At 40.0% G+C, this 22989-nt stretch overlaps 1 protein-coding gene across 2 annotated transcripts in view; it reads right to left on the bottom strand.

Annotated features, from left to right (window-relative positions):
- Window positions 1-1629: 1629 nt before the first annotated feature.
- The window catches only part of ARHGAP10 (Rho GTPase activating protein 10), a 704315-nt gene continuing 682955 nt past the window's right edge, over window positions 1630-22989 (bottom strand). For both annotated transcript variants that reach the window (XM_082261305.1, XM_082261306.1), the window contains 3 exons: window positions 14256-14408; window positions 12147-12238; window positions 1630-1926 (listed from right to left, as the gene is read on the bottom strand). In XM_082261305.1, coding sequence (XP_082117431.1) covers window positions 1838-1926; window positions 12147-12238; window positions 14256-14408 — 334 coding nt within the window. In that variant the 3' untranslated portion in view covers window positions 1630-1837. The remainder of the gene's footprint in view (window positions 1927-12146; window positions 12239-14255; window positions 14409-22989) is intronic.

The raw sequence follows: 22989 nt of genomic DNA, 5'->3' as shown, positions 1-22989 counted from the left end.
ATTAGCGCTGTCACTCCAGGACAGAAAATGTGTTACTGGCAGAATTACCATGGTAAGAATTAAAAAAAAAAATAGCTTGAAAAAAATAATTGAAGCCACCACAACTAAGGACTCGTAAGATGCAATACAGCACCTTGTACAATATGTAATAAAGGGGGGGGGTTCTAAGTTATTTTCTGATGAACTGGATTCCTTATAGTCCTGGAAGTAGTTTAGAGAAAGCAAAGAAATCCAGAGGTCTCAAGAATGTTCTGCAACAGGTTCAGTCTGACATTCACCCAAAAAAGTGGTCCGAGCTTGGGCTGCTAACAGCTTCAGTAAACTGGCATACTCCAAATCATTATTCTCTTGGACCTAATAATATAATTTAGTCTGCATGGGTGCCAATTCAGTTATAGTGTTGAGCTTTTGTATGTAAATGTTTTCAGATACATTTTATATGGTAGGAACGCCCTTTAATGCTTCTTACAGATATGCATTTTTTTAAATTTAATGGTATGCGACAGACATAATAAAAGGTAGCTTCACAGTGCATATGAACAACATATTGCAAAATATTCAGAGCATATAAAGGTGCATTCTGCCAAATATTTAGAGGGGGGTTCATTTGGATGTCCACATACAGCTACTAGTACGTGAGTGGAAATCATAAACGGGGTGTCAAACTAGGGTCTGAGCATACCAGTTTTTGAGGGATAATTATACTCTGTAAGCATTTTAACATCACTACTAAAACATAATCTACAAACACACTGTGTATATACAGTATGTAATATTTATTCATATATAATTTAATACAGTTTAACTGGTGAAAATAGGCACAAGGAGGTATTGCAAATATATTTCTTTCCAACAAAATAAACACACAATTACAGATTTAGTAATATTTTTTTTATTTTGCATAAATTTATAGTTTATTTTGGCAGTAACTATACTTTAAAAACAATAAAACTGAACAAGTGTAAGCTTATAAAAGTGACTGCTACAAAAGAGTAAATGTAAAAAGTAGTATAAAATGCAACAGTGTCTTTTTTCCCCATTGCTCTCCAATGAATTGTCATAGTGTGTAGAAGATTGCACATCAAATATGCTAAATGGTGCACAGCAAATTATCTGACCCAGTTGAGGATAAATGTAAAGTTCAAGCATATCCTGCAAGTCTCAGTCAGGCAGGCAATGCTGGGACTTCTAGTCCCTCCACCAGTGTTACAGGTCGGTAACAGCTGTGCTAGAAGGTGCAAAAGGTATGGCTACATCTTAATAAAAGGCTCTCACAGAGTCATATGAAATATATGTCCTGTGTCTGTCAATTCATGCATGTGACTTAATTTGTAGCCAGGAAGGGATTACATCACACTATTAATTTAAATATAATTACACAAAATACTCTCGGGAATGAAACTGTGAAATGAGTGACATAATAATCAAAGTGTACTAGTTGCCTGGAGCAGTGATTGATAAAGACAAATACAAATAAACAATAACAAATGCAAATATTAAATAAAACATGTTTTAGGTTTGGCAGTATTGCTTGTCCTTTCCTTTAAACAAAAAAATGCACTTATAGTGCACCTATCCTTAGTGCCCTTTCCCTTTGCTGAGAACTTTTTTTAAAAAAGGGCATTTTTTTTACCTACGCCTGGAAGGTCACTCAGCAAAGATCACCAGAGAGGAGTGTCACTGGTCAGTATATCCTATGTCAATTGTAATGCTCAGCATATAGGGGGCATACCCATCTGGTCAAGTGGTCTGCGCAGTCACAAAAACAAGACACATGTAAACTGGAACAAAAATCCATGGATACCATGTACAGCGTCTGAGCTTCAAGTCCATACTGCTAGAGGAACTGCACGTAGTTCTGTGGAATAAGTCCTCGTCTGCCCTTTAGAGTTCCCTCCAGCCAACCTGGTTCCCTTGAGTTATGTACTGTATTAAAAAAACAAATATAACATTAAAACAGCAAAGGAAACTAAAGGTAGCAATTAGCACCGAAAATTAATTGCAACTGCTTTGTGAAATACCTTCAAAGAGCAAGTATAACTTGAAACATGTTAGCTGTCTAGGTGCACTATACAAAGCATTAGGCTATAATGGTCAAACCTGAGCTTCTGGCTGTAAAGGGAACACAGACCTATCAGTGGTATGCATATGGCATTCACTAGATGGGCATAGGGGCAGGTGATCAAATTAAAGTAGAACTTTCTTTTTTCCATTTTGGATAGAGTAAGGGAGGGTTATTTCCCCTGTAAGGTTTTTTTCTCCCCCATCTTTGTCCCATTTGGGAGAATTGGATAGAGTAAGGGAGGGTTATTTCCCCTGTAAGGTTTTTTTTCCCCATCTTTGTCCCATTTGGGAGAATTACCTTTACTTCCTGTCCCATAAGCAAATAGGAAGTGAGAAGAAATCCCTGCAAATTAATATAATCTCTTGGGGACCCCCAGTAACTAGAACTAGTGTCTCCATTGGAAGATTTCCCTTACTTTTCTGGGGACAACCCCAAATGTGGGATTTCCTTTTAATTTTAATGATTACAGTAAACAGGACAAAGAGGGCGAATCTCCTTAATGTAGAACAAAAAAATTGGGAAATTATTTGAGAATTCACAACACCATTGTCTAAAAGCACCTTATTGGGGTTCTGCCCACTAACCCAGGGCATATTAGGGGTGTTGAAATGAATTGTAGCAGCGATGCAGCCTTGAATGATTCAAATTTGATGCTGAGGAACGGCCGCATCAATGCATGGGTGACGTCATCCCGGCTCCCCCCCCCCTCTCCCAGTGTAGAAAGGGGTCCCTGAAACGGATTCACTGATACCGATTTGTTTTAGCTTTAGAGTGCACTGGCAGGACTGTCCTGGGAGTGTGGGGGGGGGGGCTATATAATGTAAATTGGCTGAGTAATGTAAATAGGGAGCTGTATAATGTAAATGGGGGCTGTGTTATGTAAATGGGGGGCTGTATGATGTAAATTGGGGGCTGTATAATATAAATGGGGGCTGTGTTATGTAAATGGTAGGCTGTGTTATATAAATGGGGGGCTGTGCTATGTAAATGGAGGTCTGTGTTATGTAAATGGGCCTGTTTAATGTGCAGGGGGGCTGTGGAATGTACTAAAGGGGGCTGCGTCATTTCATATTTACTGTTCTAAAAAAAAAAATACTGTTGTTGTCTGTTGTGTTCAGACTTTGCTGCTAAATGCAGGGAGTGTCTTTTTTTTTTTTTTAGAGCAGATAAAAAAAAAATGGAGTTCACCGGATAGCTTGAATTTTTTAAATGAAAACCACAGGCAGTAATCGTGATGCAAAAAAGACAAGTAAATGTCTCCTGCACTCAAATGTTGCGTAAAAACAAAAGAGATGGTGGCTAAATTGTTGGCCTCTGAAGTCTTGTGATGGCTCTGAGGAAGAGGGTTCTCCCTCGAAACACGTAAGCCCTATCTATATGGACACAAGGTTCGCTTGTCCTAATTAAGGAATATGGTCCTGCAGTCTCTTGATAGTCTAAGGAATCCTTTAGTTTTATGCTTTTATATGGCACAGTCTTGTGAGTATAATGTATGACGTGGTTTTACCAAATTTATAGTAAGTGTTTTATGGTATTGCACTAGGTCGGTGAGCCCTTCTCTTGTCTTTTTATAGACATCGTGATGCATTGCGGAATTGAATCGAATCGCTGACATGATAATCGTAATCAAAACTAATCATGAGACCAGTGAAGATGCGCAACCCTAGTGCGTATACAGGATAAAAAGAAATTGGTTGAACACAAGTGGGAGTAAAGCTCCCTCAATGGATGACCAAACGGTTATTTTGGCAGACACTAGACTTCATGGTATGGATATAAAACATGTATTTATTGTATCAAAATGCTTTACAAAAGAGTTTATAACTCCTATTTGCCACACTATGCACCAGCAACTTCCCTAACCCACCATAAATAACAATGCCACTAATTCAATACCTCCGGACTGTAAAAACTCTGTGTTACAGATAACTGTGTGGATCACCGCTTGTGTATACCAAAGGGGATAATACTCCCTTAAAGAACACCAGAGTTGCAGCACACACAGGCCCCAAAGGCTCCTCCTTGATGGACCATGGACCAGCAATAGGCACTATAATATGTATAACAAATGGTAAAGGAGAGGCTGCCTTCGCCTATCAAGAGACTTAAATGCACTATATAATGCAGGGATCAGGAAAAAAACCCTGTCCTTCTGAAGTTAGTTGCAATTGTCCATATCCCTCGTGATCAATGCTCAAACATGAATAGTGTGCTCCTCCGATGTCCTCCTTTTAGATATGAGCAAACAGTATCTTTTCACTCAGTGCCCAGTGTCAGTGGCCATCATCCCTATGAATTGTGAACAAGAAGGGTTCCCCTATGTATGGGACTGTAAATGCCACTGAACACTGTGTTTTGTATAAAATATCTTTATTGTTACAAAATACATACAAAATAATAACATAAATCAATAACATCACAGGGCATAAAATATGCATGCATATGACAGACCAAATACCGAACACAATAGGGGCGCTTAGGTGTACAAGGTGATCGTGGAACCGGAACCGACCCTACGCGTTTCGGGCAGAAGAGCCCTTCTTCAGGGGTCACCCAAAGCTCCAGATACAATACCTAGTATATCCTTAGCGTCTATCCCTACGGATTGGATTGGTCTGTCAGCTAAAAGATGGTATTGCTACCATTAGGAGGAATGCCCAAATTCCCACAGGCCCGTTCCAGGGCTGCGAAGTCCGTGAGAGTATGAAAGAAGTAGTAGCATCCGCCCAGAGGAACCAGGAGGGCACCACGATGACCGGCAAAAAAATTGGCTCAGTATAAACTACTCCCGTAAGGGGGAGGGGGATATATCCATATATCAACCTGTATTATACAGGAAGGATGAGACCACAGAGGGTCCAATATAGTACAAGTAGTAATAATCTTGTATGGGTGAGATCAAAGTGTATGTGTATCTGTCTCCTATCTTGCTATGGGCTTGGCATCCTCTACAGTAGAGGATGCCAAGCCCATAGCAAGATAGGAGACAGATACACATACACTTTGATCTCACCCATACAAGATTATTACTACTTGTACTATATTGGACCCTCTGTGGTCTCATCCTTCCTGTATAATACAGGTTGATATATGGATATATCCCCCTCCCCCTTACGGGAGTAGTTTATACTGAGCCAATTTTTTTGCCGGTCATCGTGGTGCCCTCCTGGTTCCTCTGGGCGGATGCTACTACTTCTTTCATACTCTCACGGACTTCGCAGCCCTGGAACGGGCCTGTGGGAATTTGGGCATTCCTCCTAATGGTAGCAATACCATCTTTTAGCTGACAGACCAATCCAATCCGTAGGGATAGACGCTAAGGATATACTAGGTATTGTATCTGGAGCTTTGGGTGACCCCTGAAGAAGGGCTCTTCTGCCCGAAACGCGTAGGGTCGGTTCCGGTTCCACGATCACCTTGTACACCTAAGCGCCCCTATTGTGTTCGGTATTTGGTCTGTCATATGCATGCATATTTTATGCCCTGTGATGTTATTGATTTATGTTATTATTTTGTATGTATTTTGTAACAATAAAGATATTTTATACAAAACACAGTGTTCAGTGGCATTTACAGTCCCATACATAGGGGAACCCTTCTTGTTCACTCCTTTTAGATATGGCAGTGAATTCAACTCATCAAAACAGTCTTTACTCCCACTTGGATTCAACCAATTTCCTTTTTTCCTGAAACTCCCTAATGAGTGGCACAGACGGCAATAAAAACAGGTGCTCTAATCTATCTCCACCCTGTCCAAAACTAAAAAAAAACATTTTGCCTCTAGTTATATTTTAAATTTTATTTACTTGCATAGCGCTGCCACCTTTTCAATGGAAAAAAAAAAAAAACTAAACAGTAAAGTTAGCCCAATTGTTTTGTGTAATGTGAAAGATGATGTTACAAGTAAATAGATACCCAACACGTTACACTTTAAAATTGTGCATAGAATGGCGACAAACTACGGTAATTAAAAATCTCCATAGGCGATGAATTAACATTTTTAGGCGGTTATCAGTTTAGCGTTAGAGAGGAGGTTCTTTGCTAGAATTATTGCTCTAACGATCGCGGCAATACCTCACATGTGTGATTCGAACACTGTTTACATTTGCAGGCATGCCTTACATATGCGTTTTCCCTGGTGCACGAGCAAGCGGGGACGAAGGGCACTTTCAAATTTTTTTTTTCTTTCTTATTCTTTTTTTTTTAAAATAACTTTTTCACAGTTCCTTTAAGAAAATTAATTTCTGATCACTTTTATTGCAGTCACAAGAGATGCAAATATCTCTTGTGACTATAATAGGCAGTGAGAGGTACTCTTTATGGCAGGATCTGGGGTCTAAGAGACCCCAAACCCCTCTTCTGCACTTCAAAGTATTTAAAATGCCAAAAATCTGCATGTTTGAATACCTTGGATTCTTTAACCACTTTACCACCGGAGGATTTTGCTGTCTTACGTCCAGGCCACTTTTTGCGATTCAGCACTGTGCGACTTTAACTGACAATTGCGCGGTCATGCAACGCCGTACCCAAACGAAATTTACGTCCTTTTTTTTTCCCACAAACAGAGCTTTCTTTTGGTGGTATTTGATCACCTGTGCGATTTTCATTTTTTGCGATATTAATAAAAAAATGCGACAATTTTGAAAAAATAATATTTTTCTACTTTGACAGTTAAAAAATATCCAATATATTACATTTTTGTCATATATTTAGGCCAAAATGTATTTAGCTACATGTCTGACAAAAAAAATTCTCAATGAGCGTATTTTTAACCGCTTTAAGACCGGAAGATTTTACCCCATTCCTGACCAGGCCATATTTTGCGATTCGGCACTGCGTTACTTTATTGGACAATTGCACGGTCGTGCAATGCTGTACCCACATTAAATTGATGTCCTTTTTTTCCCCACAAATAGAGCTTTCTTTTGGTGGTATTTGATCACCTGTGCAATTTTTACTTTTTGCGCTATAAACAAAAAAAGGCGACAATTTTGAAAAAATAACAATATTTTTCACAGTTTTTTATATGAACCCCCCCCCCCAAAAAAAAATGTAAAAATCAAAATTTTTTAACATTTTAGGCCAATTTGTTTTCTGCTACATATTTTTGGTAAAAAAAAAAAATCGCAATAAGCGTATTTTGATTGGTTTGCGCAAAAGTTATCGCAGCTACTAACAAAGGGAAACTTGTCATTTTTATTGTTTTTTTTTTTTAACTAGTAAAGGCGGAGATCTGGCGGCGATCTGCGATTTTTTTGCGGGACTGCGACATTGCAGATCGGACCCTTGACTGACATTTTTGACACTTTTGGGGGTACCAGTGACATTACTACAGTAATCAGTGCTATAAATATGCACTGTTACTGTAAAAATGACACTGGCAGGGAAGGGGTTAACTTATTGGTGATCAAGGGGTTAATGTATGCCTGGTGCTTACTAACGTGTGTGGGGGGAGGGGACTATGTGACACATGCACAGATCGCAGGTTCAGCTATGCTGAACCCTGCAATCTGACCCTGCTTGTCACTTAGGAGATCTGCCTGCTTTGTTTACACAAGCAGGCGGATCTCCACACTCGATCCCCAACGATCGGGGAAGAGCGGCGGTGATCACCGCCACTCCTCCCCTGGCCCGACTCCGGCTGTAAATGAATACAGCGGGAGCGAGCCTCCGGCGGCGTGCGTGTGCCGCCCACAAGGGGAGGAGTCCAGCGACGTAGGTCTACGTCGCTGGACGATAACAAACCACTTTGCCGCAGTAGTACCCATGTGAACGGTCGGCAAGTGGTTAAAATCGGTGCCGTTGACAGCGAGTAAACCGGAAGTGACGTCACTTCCGGGATACTACATCAGAGGCCCAAAGTAATCTGATGCCGGCTTTGTTGAGGACTTTGTTGGTCGCTCGGGTATGTGTCAGTGGGATGGGAGACCCGGGCGAAATGGCGGAAGGGGGGGGGGGGGGGGGGACTAGCCGCATCGGTTAACACTTGAGAGCCGACCGCCGGCCCAAAAAAATGGTACTGGGGTGATGCCTCTAGCGGCAGGCATCACCTCGCTACAACCAGTTGCATGAAGGTAAAAAACCGTGTGCCTTTGCAACAAGTGTAACAGTCATACACATATGCACACGCTGTAGAGCTAGTTTAGGTGGTTGCCAATTAACATAGAAGTATTTTGCACATTGGGGAGGTAAGAAACCCATGCAGATGCAAGGAAAACATATTTAACTATAACATATAGAGATTGTAAATCTAGAAGAAACTTTGTTTTTTTGTGTTGGCTAAAGCATTAGTATGGACAGTCATCATAATTAGCATTATAACTGTCAGATTTTTTTTTTTTTATGTCCTATTGGGGTGATTTCCCTTCAGTTCCTGTCTCAGAGATGCAACAGAAGTGAAAAAAAAGGATCTCATTTTAGGCTCCTTTCGCACTGGCGGAGTCTGCCCGCTCAACAGGGAATCTCTCTGTTGATCGCGCTGAGCAGATGGATGACAGATCAGTGTCTGGTCCGCTATGCAGAGCGGACACAGACACAGCCCTCTGTCCTCTAAGGGCTATCAAATGGAAATGGACCACATGTCCGATGGTCATCCGATACAATACACGGATGGGGAACGGATCCCCATCCATCCGTTTTTAGCGGACAGGATCGGATGTTGGTGGGTGTTAACTGGCACATGTCCCTTGACATCCGCCGCTCCCTAAAGAGCAATGGATGGTCTAATTGGGTCTGCCTGAAAAACTGACTCTATTGGTCAATCAGTGCGAAAGGGGCCTAAGACAGCTGGCACCAATACAGGTGTCACCACTGGAAGAATTCCAGTCTCTCTAGGTTGGTGGCAATTGTAAAACTTTGTATTTCTCATCACTCTCTATCTCGGTGACAAATACACAAGAAAAATAGAGGATGAATCTCTCCAGTGGAGAAACAGACAGCAAGAAAACACTATTCAAACGACAAAAAAAAAAAAAGTTTTGGCTATAGACAGTTTAATACATAACTTTCCTTTTTTCCAATAATATATGGTGCAGATATGGCCAATGCATAGTTTCCATGAATATGTTGCACCTAAAATTTCAGAAGTATGTCTGCACTTAGTTGCCAGCATATGGCACACATAGAAAATCCAACCTTTGGCACACAAAGCATAAATAAAAACAAACAACCTTGGGTTCCATCACAGCACTTAAATGTTCTATTTAACCACTTCACCTGTCATAGCGGTTTACTCCTTCTGGACCAGGATAGTATTCCCATTTCAGCTAGGGCCTATCGATGATACAACAATTGTGTCATTGCATGAGATCCATGCTGTTTTTGGGGTAACAAAAAAATGTTTCCTACTGATCATGCTGTCATCAATTATTTATTTTTCTTCATATTCTGGCATAACATGGCATAATGAAGTGAAAACACATTTTATTTAATGTGACCAGTGACAGTTTTAAAACAACTAATTTAAAAACACACATTCTATTCTGTCATTCGTCCTACTCATCACATTGAATAAAAACAAGGGGGAATTGGGACTTTGCATGAAACCTATTTTAGATGCCATGCTTTACCATCATACGTTTATTATAGTATACCTCTATGAAATTTTTAGTTTTTAAGTATTTATTTTTTGTTGTTACTTATCCAGAGAGACACCTAGGTCAACATTGACAAAAAATGTGCAATCACGTTATGCTGTGTTCCATGCATTGATATTCATGTATTATATGTGATAAATTGTTACCTGATTATTATTATTATTATTACCATATTGTATGTCATGTTTTTTCATGAATTAAATGCAATATTTTATATGTAGGTTTGTGCTATGACTTTACACATGGACACATTAATCATACATGTGATATTACCCATTTATCCAACTTCCCTGGATTGCACCCGTGGTTTCATGCAAAGTCCCAACTCCCCCTTGTTTTTATTCAATTCATAGGGATGGAGGTATATGACCCTACCATGTCCTGTCCTCATGTAAAGTTCCAACATTTCCCCCCCCCCCCCTCTTTTTTACTACTCATCACATTAATATTATGTACCTGCTAAATGGCATAGTGAAGTTACCAATTAAATGCTGGCTCTCTGAAAGTGTTCTGTATTTTTTTTTTATTATTTTCGACATGGGTATGCTATGCATAGTTACACTGGATCAGATTGGTTCCATGGAAGCGACTGAAGTAGACATTGCTATTTCAGTGATCCTCACATTTCCAGGTCCTGTGCTGTGGGTGTTTGCACCTCTGCTCACTGAACACAGGAGGTTGGCTGTGCGGCAGGGGTGCCATTCAGAGAATGCATTCTGAATCAAAGTGTTCTTTAAATGGAAGAGGTGGAGAGCATGACATCACTACCCTGCCTCTCTAGGTTATCTAGTCAGAGAATGCTCCAGATGCCAGGGGTATCAGCAAGGTATGGTATATACATAGCTATATTTGTCCAAGCTGGACCAATGTAACTATGCATGGCAAACCTATTATTCTTTTACACAAAAGTTTAAACCTAAAACAGGCAAACAAATGGTAAAAAAAAAATATATATATATATATATATATATATCAGAAAAAACTGCTAACGAGAAACAGGTGGAAGTTATTAGACTGACAACTGGTGAAAGGCCAACAGCGTGCGGTTCAGAAACAGGACTGAAACTCACAGCAGGTCCAAAACACTGCACACTGGTTAGGCAGAGATAGAAAGACAAACTAACTATGCCCTGGGGGTTTAAATTAGGGTATAACTAAAGCTAAAACACTTTTATTTTACGCGGAGATGGAGTAGAACACCTGTCTTCTTTTTGTTTGGTTTTTTTTTTTTTGATGGCAAAATAAAAAGAATTAAACACTCCCTTACTCTATTCAAAATGAAAAAAAAATGTACTTCTCCACTCCTGATGCTGCTGTGAGCTACACTGTGAATGGCTGGCACTTTCAATTAGCAAAAATGGGCAGAAATACAAATCCTTACACAGTTATAATGGCTCCCAAATATGGAAGTATTGAGTTGTCTGCTTTAGGTTTAGCAAAAAGTGTATTCCACACTAAGTATTTTATGTTTTTCTATTCACACACCATTCCTAAAAATAAAAAATTTTGAGGTTTCTGAGGAGGTGTCATGGCTGACATGGATGAGTACATTTGGGGTGAAGGAACTTGACTGGCCTGCACAGAGTCCTGACCTCAAACCGATAGAACACCTTTGGGATGAATTAGCCAGGCTTTCTCGTTCAACATCAGTGTCTGACCTCACAAATGCGCTTCTGGAAGAATGGTTAAACATTCCCATAGACACACTCCTAAACCTTGTGGACAGCCTTTCCAGAAGAGTTGAAGCTGTTATAGCTACAAGACTGGGATGCCAATAAAGTTTGTGTGTGTGTAAAGGCAGGCATCCCAATACTTTTGGAAATATAGTGTATATGCAAACTGGATGGGTTTTGAACCGCACCTGATTCGCATGACATGTGAATCAAACTGGCTTTCAACTGAGCCGGTTCACATAAATGGGGTGCAGTGACAGTGCAAATTTAAGAAGAGTTTTGTATGTTTTCTGGGCACTGCAGGGCGATTCAGATGCAAATTCCAGTCTTACTGCCTTCTATGGGAATGCATCTGAACCACACATCTCATCAGTTTTGAACAGGAATTCGATCAGAAAAAATAAAAAAGTGTGGGGGTCCCACCCAATCTATACAAGGCTCTTTCATGTCTGGTACAGATATTAAGGGGAACTTCCAATTTTGTTTGAAAAATGGTGTGGATTTGGGGGCCCTGAGGGGAACCCCGCTGACAGCTGATGAGTCACCTGATAAGGACGTAGTGGCTGACTTCCCGAGCCGCTCCTTAACAATCAGCTAATGTTTAAGACACTTGTGGCCGCCAGCTCCAAAAATTTGCATCTGAACTGCATGTAAATCACAGCTGAACCGCTGAACAGCTGCTTTGCAAATTTGCAGTGAAAACCGAGTGGAAATCCACACCAGATATGTGTGAACCTAGCCTAAAGTGACATCAGCTAAATGGGATACCAATTTCAACATGACCAAGTACCTTAAAAAAAAAAAAACACTTACCATCTTCAAACACTTCGCCAACTTGAAATGATAGCTCTGAGCTGTGCTCTGCCTCACAAGGATAGACAGCTATTGCCTTCCTTCCAGGCATACTGCAAAAACAAGTACTACTGTTACTAAAACTCAAAATACTCTCAACGTTCAAACAAAATACTTTACACATAGTAAACCATATATTAGCATGCTGTAAAGAAATCCCTTAATCATGTATGAAAGCACAGTTGTATCTATAGGTGTAAAGGTTAGAGATTTAGATATGGGAACAACACAGTTTCCTTTTGTCACAACTTCATGAAGTTTAACTGATGTGACAGGCAGACACTGAATGACTACCACTGTTCCTTGTAGAATATAAACGACTACAGAATACTAATCTTGGTTTTCAGCACCCTGTATAATGTGTGAAATATGAAGTTACATCTAACACTGAAGCCCTCAAGCAGCTACTACTCCTTGGGTAGCAATATTTTTGCCATGGATGAAAATCTTGACACAAAGCACATACTTATCTATGGTATCTTATGAAAAATTCAACCTTAATCTCCTCAAGTGACTGCTGATGTCAGTTGTGCTTATCAAAGTCTAAAAAAAACAAAAAAAAACAATGGCTTTTAGAGCCCATTCACACTAGCACGACTTGTGAGGCGACTTGTGTCGCCCCAGGTCGCTTGACATAACAAAAGCAATGTTAATCAATCAGTGCCGTCTTAATTGGCACTACTGAAGTCGCTCCGACTTCAGAAAAGGGTCCTGTAATACTTTGAGGCGACCTGTGATCCGACTTGTCCCATATACTTCAATGGGTGTCCCCTGGTTATCTTAATTGAAGAGACTTGTTATCAGACTTTCCAGGAAGAAGAAAGAGAATAGCCAGGCATTCCCCACAGACAAAGTCGCCTGTCTCTTCAAAGTAGTGCACAAGTCTCTTCACAAGTCTCTTCACAAGTGTCTTCACAAGTCTCTAAACAAGTCTCTAAACAAGTCACGGGGCGACTTTCTGGTCACGGTAGTGTGAACCGGCTCTTACTGAAATAACCTTTGATGGACATAGAGGCTGCCCAGTGAGGGGAGGAGAGAAGACATAATCTAGAAAAGCAGATACTCAGAGCAGAGCTTCCAAGTAGAGCTGCTTAAACAGTTACTACTTTTTACAGTAAAGATAAGGATTTATCTAATGTGTAGTACATAGAGTATATAACGGATCTTCAAACTACGGCCCTCCAGCTGTTGCAGAACTACACATCCCATTTACACTGATTGGGAGCACAATCAATTTTTCCCAATAATGTTTTTGGGTTTTATGCTATGGCGTCCCTTTTTTTCTTCATTTCATGCTTCTTATCCATATGGCCCATGTATCTCCATCTGAGTGATTTCTGACGCCATCACTACATTGTTACATTGGAATTGGATTCCTTGATTCTTCACATTTACACCTTATGCAAAGAGGGTTGAAATACATGCCATTTACTCACCTATCTCTGGTAAGCAGAACACTCATCAGATGTGGATTCCTGTGTGCAATTATCCATTTATTTCCATTTAAGGATTATAAACATTTTTATGGACTTTAATTTCATTATTTGATATCTTCTCATTTGCCATACTCTACCTAGCGCAACTTGTTTATGTTTAATACACATCCCATGAGGCATTGTAACTCTGACATTCACAGACATGGCTAGGTATGATGGGAATTGTAGTTCCTGAACAACTGGAAGGCCATAAGTTTGGAGACTCCTGGTATATAACATAGTAGTAAACAAACATAGTGGGCCACCTTTCTCAAATGTTCAGCATTGCTTCAAAGAACAAGGAAGCTGAAAACAAGATGGATGTTTCCATTACTTCCCTTTCCATCTAAAAATGTTGTCTGGCTTGTTCAAGCTTCAGCACTTTCTAAATCAATACCCTGGAACATGAATGCAGGCAGTGAAGTCAGGAATCCTTATCCACATACTTTTTTGGGGGTCAGTAACTTAGAAAGTATTGACGTTAGTGGATTAACATGACAACCAGGCAACCACCATTTACAGAAAGAGGTCAGCAACTGTAAATAAATAACAAAAAAATCAAACATGTAAAGTTTGAAGAAAAGAAATCTAGTACCTGTCAGATGGTGGAGATGTGAGGTGTACAGGTGATGTTTCAGTGTCTATATCAGGTGATGGTTCAGTTACAACCGGTGAGGTAGGTTCACTTGATATTGGAGGTGATTCACTATTTATCCAGGACACCAAAGGAGTGTGCACCAGCGCTGTCCTGTATATAAAAAAATAAATAATTGAATACTAGTTTCTTGTAGAGTTTTACTTGGTTTCATTAGTTTCCAATTTTCCATGGTATTTTTTCCTACCATGTAGCTTCAAACAGTATAAAGTTAGTCTGTAGCTATCTAGGTACATTTTACAAAAGACATCCTCACTTTTCTTGGAACATAATTAAGCCAACAATAATTAGCAGCTTTTTCCCCACTATATCCATGACAGTCCATGGTGAAAATGAATAAACGGGGCCATGAACCGAGGACCAAGTCATCCTACAATTCACTGCTTATACATTGCAACAAGTGCATTTACTTTAGGCAACTTTGTCTGTACAGAGAAGGTAAATAACACCACATACTTCCCATACTGTGTATGGATATGTAAACCTAGAGTGTTACAGGTGTTTGCAGAAAGAAATAGTTTTAGACTCTCATTGTCTTGCACATGTGAAGTTGCCAAGTTGCAGTGGGATGCCGCGCCGGGCCAGTACACTCGTTAATACGCTCTTTTATCTGGTTTGCACTAATATATCCAAAGTCCTAAAAAATACAATTTACATATAACCAGTCTTATATGCAACATTCAGCATGCATAGTTTATATTGTGTATGACATATTGTATGCATCAACCTGTAACTGTTGATCACAGCAAATGGCAGTAAGTTAGATGCAATTACTAGTATAGAATTTACATATGCTCACACAATAACTGACTCTTTGTGGACTTGCCATCTGATAGTACTAAGAAGTTCGCTTCTGGGTAACATTGAATACGTTAACAAAAATGCATATAAACACACTTTGACGCAAGTGTATTTAACAGCCAACACAACTGGTGTGAATGGACCCTTGGGGTGCCAAACCCTCCTCAGAACTGATCAGTAAAGCCATTCATAATACTCAGAGGCCATTAAAGAAGCACTAAAGAGGCAGTGCAGGACCCTCATATAGATCAGGTTAGTAGTTGCATTTGAGCCCCATTCACTCCTGTGCATTCTGGGAATGCACACAAAAACGTTGCAGAATATGCTACAAACGTGCATTGTGCTTGCAATGCCATTCATTTTTAATGGCACCCCAAACTGGCTAACAGATGTGTTTTGTTACATGACAGACTTATTAAAGGGGGCTTCAAGATTCCCACAACTTACACCCCATCCCCCTCCTGCACCACCACAACCACTGGGCCAGGGTTGTGAGGAAGTGTCCCTTGTTCTTATCAACATGACAGGGTGCTTTGCCAGGGACTCTCCATCCCCCTTGGCAAAGTGCCCCATGTTGAGGGCATGTGGTCTGGTATGGTTTGGGGGGCAACACACTCACCCCCCCCCCCGTTTCCTGTCCTACCCCACTGCATGCTAGGATAAGGGTCTGTTATGTAGTTTTTGGAGGGGGGCACTCACACCATTTATATTTTTATTTTATTTTTTGGCGAAGGGTCCTCCTTAAAATGCATACCAGAACCGAGGGCCCAAGTATAGATTGTGGGGGACCTCCACACCATTTAAAAAAAAAAATTACAGACAGGCTAATTTGTTTACATGCAGCAGAGATGAGTACTGGTTAAGATGCCAGCAGGCATATTTTGAATTATTGCGTTATTTTCCTTCATTTATAATATGACTTTTCCATGTTTTTTTCCTTGTGCTTCTAAATGTTTGTATAAAAAAATAGAGATTTTTAGATTGGCTAAAGAAGAAACAATCAAGGCCTCCCTTATCTCTAAGTGTTTAGATAACTTATCAGTGACAAAGGCAGAATATCTTTTTTACATATTTTTTGGGCCAGCTTATTCAGACTTGCATTTAGAGAAGAAGCAGTAAAGCACAGCTCCCAGGCAGCACTGCAAAGCAGGATTCAGAACCTGTGTATGTAACTGACAAATATTAATGTCATCATGTATAATACATGTACAAACTACACTGTAATTACAAACTACGGTTAAAACATGTTTTTTTTACAACAATAATATACATTATTCACATGAGTTATATCATGTTCATGCCTTTTTGTTAGTGAGTAAAAGCATTTAAAAGACTATAAAGACTTTTAATCATGTTACCATAATGATGCCAATATGCAGGTGATAAAATAGCATGTCCGCATTTTGACAGCAGCCAGTAGTGGACTCTGTGATGGCTCTATGGGCGGCCATATGTAAGGGACTGGTGTCCATTTACATCAGGCTCTCTCTGAGCCATCAGGTTCATATCCTGAGAAATAAAAAAGGACGCAGTTTGGACTTTAAAATAGGCAGGAGTAAATAGCCACAAGCATTGGCGTGCACAGCCTATTGCATTAGGGTGTGCAGCCCAAAGCTCAAACACATATGCATGTGTGTGCATGTGTGTATATACTGATGGTGTCAGTAGATTTTATTTTTTATTCTTTTTTACAATTTTATTTCTTTAAAAAAATGTTTACAGTTTTTTTTAGGAGCTCCGTTAGGGGGCTTTGGGGAAATATCAGGGGTCTAAACGGGGAATCTGCACCACATGTGGCGATTAGAGTGTGCCGTGGCACACCCTGTGCGCAACACCTATGACCACAAGTGTGATTACATCAGCCTGCCCACAGAGCTGCCTGGAGCTTCAAACCAGGTCCACCTGAAAAACAGACAGGCAGACCTGATCAGAATGCCCGTGTGAAAGGGCCCTTAAATAGGATATTAGTTCAATAAAAACATTCTTGTTGCTCACAGCAACCAATCAGCTTCTGTCATTTGTTATGTGTTGAAAATGAAACAAGCTATTCAATTTGGCAACAAGAAATGTTATTGTCCGGACGATAAACACGGTGATAACTGTGACACATTTTAAAAGGGAGAGAAATGAAATGTTACACAGGAATGCAGATACATTTCTGATCAGCTTTGAAATAGGACTTAACAATGTGGAACGGATTCCATCAGCACAACGTTCATGTTGAAATATTGTGAGTTTATCGCTGAGCGGCTCCTCATGGCCCATGTACTATTTCAATTAACATGTGTTCAATCAAACAGATCTAAAGCAATAACAAATGCTTTATGAAAACACAAACTGAAGGAAAAAGCACTAAGTGGGGGTGCCTGTAGCAACATGATTCCAGCTGACATTTCTCTTTTATGGGCAGAATCAAGAATATGCCTTTATTTTTTTTTTTTTCTTTAACCATTTTGCCTCTCACACCTGCTCACTCCCTATTTTTACAATTCTGCTATGGACCTGTTGGTTTCAGCGACAACTGCGTCATTACTTAAAATAACAAGGCAACATTTTTTTTTTAAAAAGGACAAACAATGTTTTCTTTTCATGGTATTGTTTTGCAACAATTATTTTTTTTTCTCTGGCAATTCTTAGTGCCGGTTCACATTTCTGCGATCACAGAGATCGGATGTAATTTGGAGTGCACTGCTCCTAAAATTACATGCGATCTCTGTGCGGTGCAAATTCAGTCATACAGTTTGTATGGCTGAATTCGCACCGCAATCGCACCTAACTCGCACAGGACCCTTTTTTTGGTCTGCAACAGAATCGGATCGGATCGCATGGTGGTTCACACTAGTGCAATCCGATTTCTGTGCGAACTGTCAGATCGCACTGCGATATATGATCTGATCTGGGGGTGTCGTTAACTTTTGATTGACACCCCCAGTGTATCGCATATAGCTGTGTGAATTGCCAGGGGTGCGAATGCGATGCGGGAACACGCTGTATATTCCCGCATCGCAGAAATGTGAATTGGCACCTTGACAGAAAAATGCAAAAAAATAAACACTTTTTTTTAGTAGTGTTAAATTGTTGCAGTGTTGCTGCAGAAAAAAATACACATATTCGGCAATTTGTCCTTTTTAAAATTAGACTAAAATTACAATTCTGGTACAAAGCAAAAATTAATTTTTTTTTTTTTTTCAATTTTGCACTTTTTAAAATGTTTAAATACTGTATATGTTAATGGTGTAAAACTTAAACAAAACATAAAAAGTTTAAATATTATTGGTTAAAAAAAAAATAGAAAACTGCATGAGGACTCCTGTCCGGGTAAAAAAAAAAGTAAACTTATTAGATTTTAGGCTCAATTCATAAAACCTAACCAAGGATATATATTTTCAGTCATGTGACTGTCATTTTAAAAACTTTAATGCACTTGGCTGAAAATAGCTTTTTGGAAAATAAGATCCTCATTCTGTTAGCGTTTTAAATTGAGATGCTTGTACACGGTGGACCTTTTCTTTTTTTTTTTTTTTTAACTGTAGTAGTGCCTTTGTAAATCAGCTAGAAGGTTGGTTGGTCCCAGCTATGCAGGAAAACGGATATCGATTGTTCATAGCAAGTTTGTCATCTCATGTACACAAATGATAGGATAGTTTAAGACGGGTATGGTGCCAGCTGATTGGAAAAAAGCCAACGTGGTACCAATATTTAAAAAGGGGCCAAGATATATCCCGGGTGACAATAGGCCGGTCAGCCTAACATCAGTAGTCTGCAAGATTTTGGAGGGGATGTTAAGGGACCACATACAAGACTTTAGTAATGAAAACGGTATTATTAGTAGTAATCAGCATGGATTCATGAAAAATCGTTCTTGCCAGACCAATCTATTAACCTTCTACGATAAAGTGAGCTGCCACCTAGATAAAGGAAAGCCTGTGGATGTGGTGTATCTGGACTTTGCAAAGGCCTTTGACTCCGTTCCCCACAAACGCTTACTGTACAAACTAAGGAAGGTAGGTATGGACCATAAGGTGAGTACCTGGATAGAGAGCTGGCTCCAGGGGAGGTTGCAAAGGGTGGTGATTAATGGGGAGTACTCAGATTGGGCTGGTGTGGAAAGCGGGATCCCCCAGGGTTCTGTCCTGGGACCAATCCTGTTTAATTTATTCATAAATGATCTAGAGGAGGGGATATCGAGTAAAATCTTGGTATTTGCGGATGATACTAAACTAAGCATGCCAATATCTTCTGGGTAGGATGTGGAAACCTTACAAGCGGACCTGAACAAAATAATTGGGTGGGCAACTACATGGCAGATGAGGTTTAAAGTTGAAAAATGTAAAGTAATGCACTTGGGTGCCAGAAACCAGAAAGCAAGCTACTCATTAGGGGGGGGGGGGAACCTCTGGGTGAGTCTAGGATGGAAAAGGACCTGGGAGTACTGGTAGACAACAGGCTTGGCAGTGGCATGCAATGCCAAGCGGCTGCAAGCAAAGCCAACAGAATACTGGGATGTATAACTCATTAGGGGGAGGGGGGGAACCTCTGGGTGAGTCTAGGATGGAAAAGGACCTGGGAGTACTGGTAGACAACAGGCTTGGCAGTGGCATGCAATGCCAAGCGGCTGCAAGCAAAGCCAACAGAATACTGGGATGTATAAAAAAGGGGATTCACTCCAGAAATAAAGAGATTATTCTCCCACTCTACAAGACTCTGGTCCGGCCACATCTGGAGTATGCTGTCCAGTTCTGGGCACCGGTCCTCAAGAAGGATGTGCTGGAACTGGAGAAAGTCCAGAGAAGGGCAACAAAAATAATTAGGGGAATGGAGGACATCAGCTATGAGGAAAGACTACAAGCACTGGACTTATTCTCTCTGGATAAGAGACGATTGAGGGGGGATATGATATCAATGTACAAATACTGTACTGGCAACCCTAGCATATGGAAAAACCTATTCAGAGAAAGGGAATACAATAAGACACGTGGCCACTCACTAAAACTAGAGGAAAGGCAGTTTAACCTTATAATATGCAGGGGGTTCTTCACTGTAAGAGCAGTAAGGATGTGGAACTCTCTTCTGCAAGCAGTCGTATCAGCAGGGAGCATTGATAGTTTCAAAAAAACTATTACATGGGCACCTTAAAGACCACAACATACAGGGGTATACAATGTACGGTTAACAGCAAACACACACACACATCATAGGTTGAACTGAATGGACTGATGTTTTTTTTCAACCTCACTAACTATGTAACTGCTATTTATTGTGAGAAAGAAGCTTTAAAGTGTTACTAAACCCAGGACCCTGCATTCACTAAATCTGGTCTCCCACACAGTACATGTAAATGCAATTATTTTAGTAAATATAAACTACTTAGCAGTATATAGTAGTCCTATGACTTCTATCAGTGTCCAGTTAAAGCTTGTAGGGGGAGTTTTCATTTTCCTCTAACAGTCCTATGAGGCTGGATAGTAATGTAAAGATGTTAACCGCGCTAAAGGAAAAGTACAGTGAAACAGCAGCAACTTCTAGTGTGACCACACCCTGTAGAATATTGTAATAATAAGTCGCGCTATGATATGATCAATGGAGATGTAAAGTCCATACAGTCCAAACATAAAGTAAAGATGTAATCCGGAACCAGGAACCCCAAAGGGTATAAGCTTACCAGATTGAGGTAAGGTAAAGGCGGTTTCTTTGGATAAACTTGTCACCTTGATAGTAGATCCAGGTCCACGTGAACAGTTAGCTCAATGGTCACAGGATCATGGAAGTAAAGGTAAAAGCGCAATAGCGTAAAACCTTACAAACTAATTTGATTAAACACCCCAGTGTTCGTGAAAAATAAATTCTATTGTGTAAAAGAATAAACCTCCACCAATAAAATTGATCACTGATGACAGTGAATAAAAAACATGCAAAAATTAAAATAATGATGGGTACCCCTTACCAGAGGTGATAGAGGTATAAACCAAATTTATAAACGTGTTATAGCTGAAGTCGCCTCTTACCGGACAACTTTAAAAGGAAGGCAAAAAGTGTGAGATTTGCGTGTTGAACCACCACCTTTTATGGCTAGATTCGCCTCTTACCATATGGAATAAGGATTAAAGCAAAACGTGCAGATCACAATTCAGTGTGAACCCGGAGCCAATAATAAAATAAACCAATAGGGGTCGCCTCTTACCAAATACAGGTAACAGGTAATGTTGAGCCTGTATGGTGATCAAGCATCCAAGGACCCGACTCTCAAACTGGGGTGCTGATTTCCTCAAATGGCGGAGGTATTGTCAGTGTTCACCCACGTAAAGAAAAGAGAGGCTCCCATAGCGTAAAACCATTAAAAATTTATTCACAAATAAAATCAAAAAACTTACAGCAAGACCAGGAATGAGGAGCAATGTTTGTCAGCCGCCGGCCGGACGGCTTCGCTCGCCCGCACTCTCCGGTCGCAATCCGATGACGTCAGTACGCCGTGACCCGACGACGTTTCGTCACAGATGACGTTTTCAAAGGTGTGAGGCTGGATGACCTTGTGTCTGGACAGTGCTGATCCCATGCACATTCCCAAGAAAAAAAAAAAAAAAAACTCTAGCAATACACACCAAACTGAGCATGTGCAAAGTGCTCCTAATGCTCTATACTATGATTAGATTAAATGGGGACTGGAAGAAGGGGAGAATTAGAGAAGACCAGATCAAACTGCCTTTTTACACAATGCAGAGGATTAACCCCTTAGGTTACATATTAATTGAGGCCAAATTTTGCCCTAAGAAAAACAATGCAGAGGATTAACCCCTTAGGTTACATATTAATTGAGGCCAAATTTTGCCCTAAGAAAAAGAAAATAAGGGGGGCAAGAAGGATTTTCTTGGTACCATAAACAGACGTAAACAGTCATGGAAGAACAAAAATCTTTATTACATTCTATAAAAAAAGACATAACAATTAACAATACATTGCGAACAAGAATAAAATTAACTCATTCAAGAGGCTTAACTGCAGCAGTGATGTCTTACCCATGCTGTAAATTACAACACATGATTAGGTTAATATCTACAGTTAGGCCACACTCTACATGTTTTGCGGCCAAAGCTGATTCCTCAGGAGTTCAATAAGTCTTTTTTTATAGAATGTAATAAAGATTTTTGTTCTTCCATGACTGTTTACGTCTGTTGATGGTACCAAGAAAATCCTTCTTGCCCCCCTTATTTTCTTTTTCTTAGGGCAAAATTTGGCCTCAATTAATATGTAACCTAAGGGGTTAATCATCTGCATTGTTTTGTTTTTCTTAGGGCAAAATTTGGCCTCAATTAATATGTAACCTAAGGGGTTAATCCTCTGCATTGTGTAAAAAGGCTGTTTGATCTGGTCTTCTCTAATCCTCCCCTTCTTCCAGTCCCCATTTAATCTAATCATAGTATAGAGCATTAGGAGCACTCTGCACATGCTCAGTTTGGTGTGTATTGCTAGAGAGTTTTTTTTTTTCTTAGGAATGTGCATGTGATCAGTACAGGGCCAATCAGCACTGTCCAGACAGAAGGTCATCCAGCCTCGTAGGACTGTTAGAGGAAAATGAAAACTCCCTCTACAAGCTTTAACTGGACACTGATAGAAGTCATAGGACTGCTATATACTGCTGATAAGTAGTTTATATTTAATAAAATAATTGCATTTCCATGTACTGTGGGAGACCAGATATAGTGAATGCAGGGTCCTGGGTTAAGTAACACTTTATAGCTTCTTTCTCACAATAAATAGAGTTTGTGTACATGAGATGACAAACTTGCTATGAACAATCAATATCAGTTCTCCTGCATAGCTGGGACCAACCAACCTTCTTCTAGCCGATTTACAAAGGCACTACTACAGTTAAAAA

Source organism: Pelophylax lessonae, assembly GCF_965119305.1.
Source record: "Pelophylax lessonae genome assembly, chromosome: 1".
Classification (NCBI taxonomy): Eukaryota; Metazoa; Chordata; class Amphibia; order Anura; family Ranidae; genus Pelophylax; species Pelophylax lessonae.
This window is presented reverse-complemented; position numbering and strand designations above follow the sequence as displayed.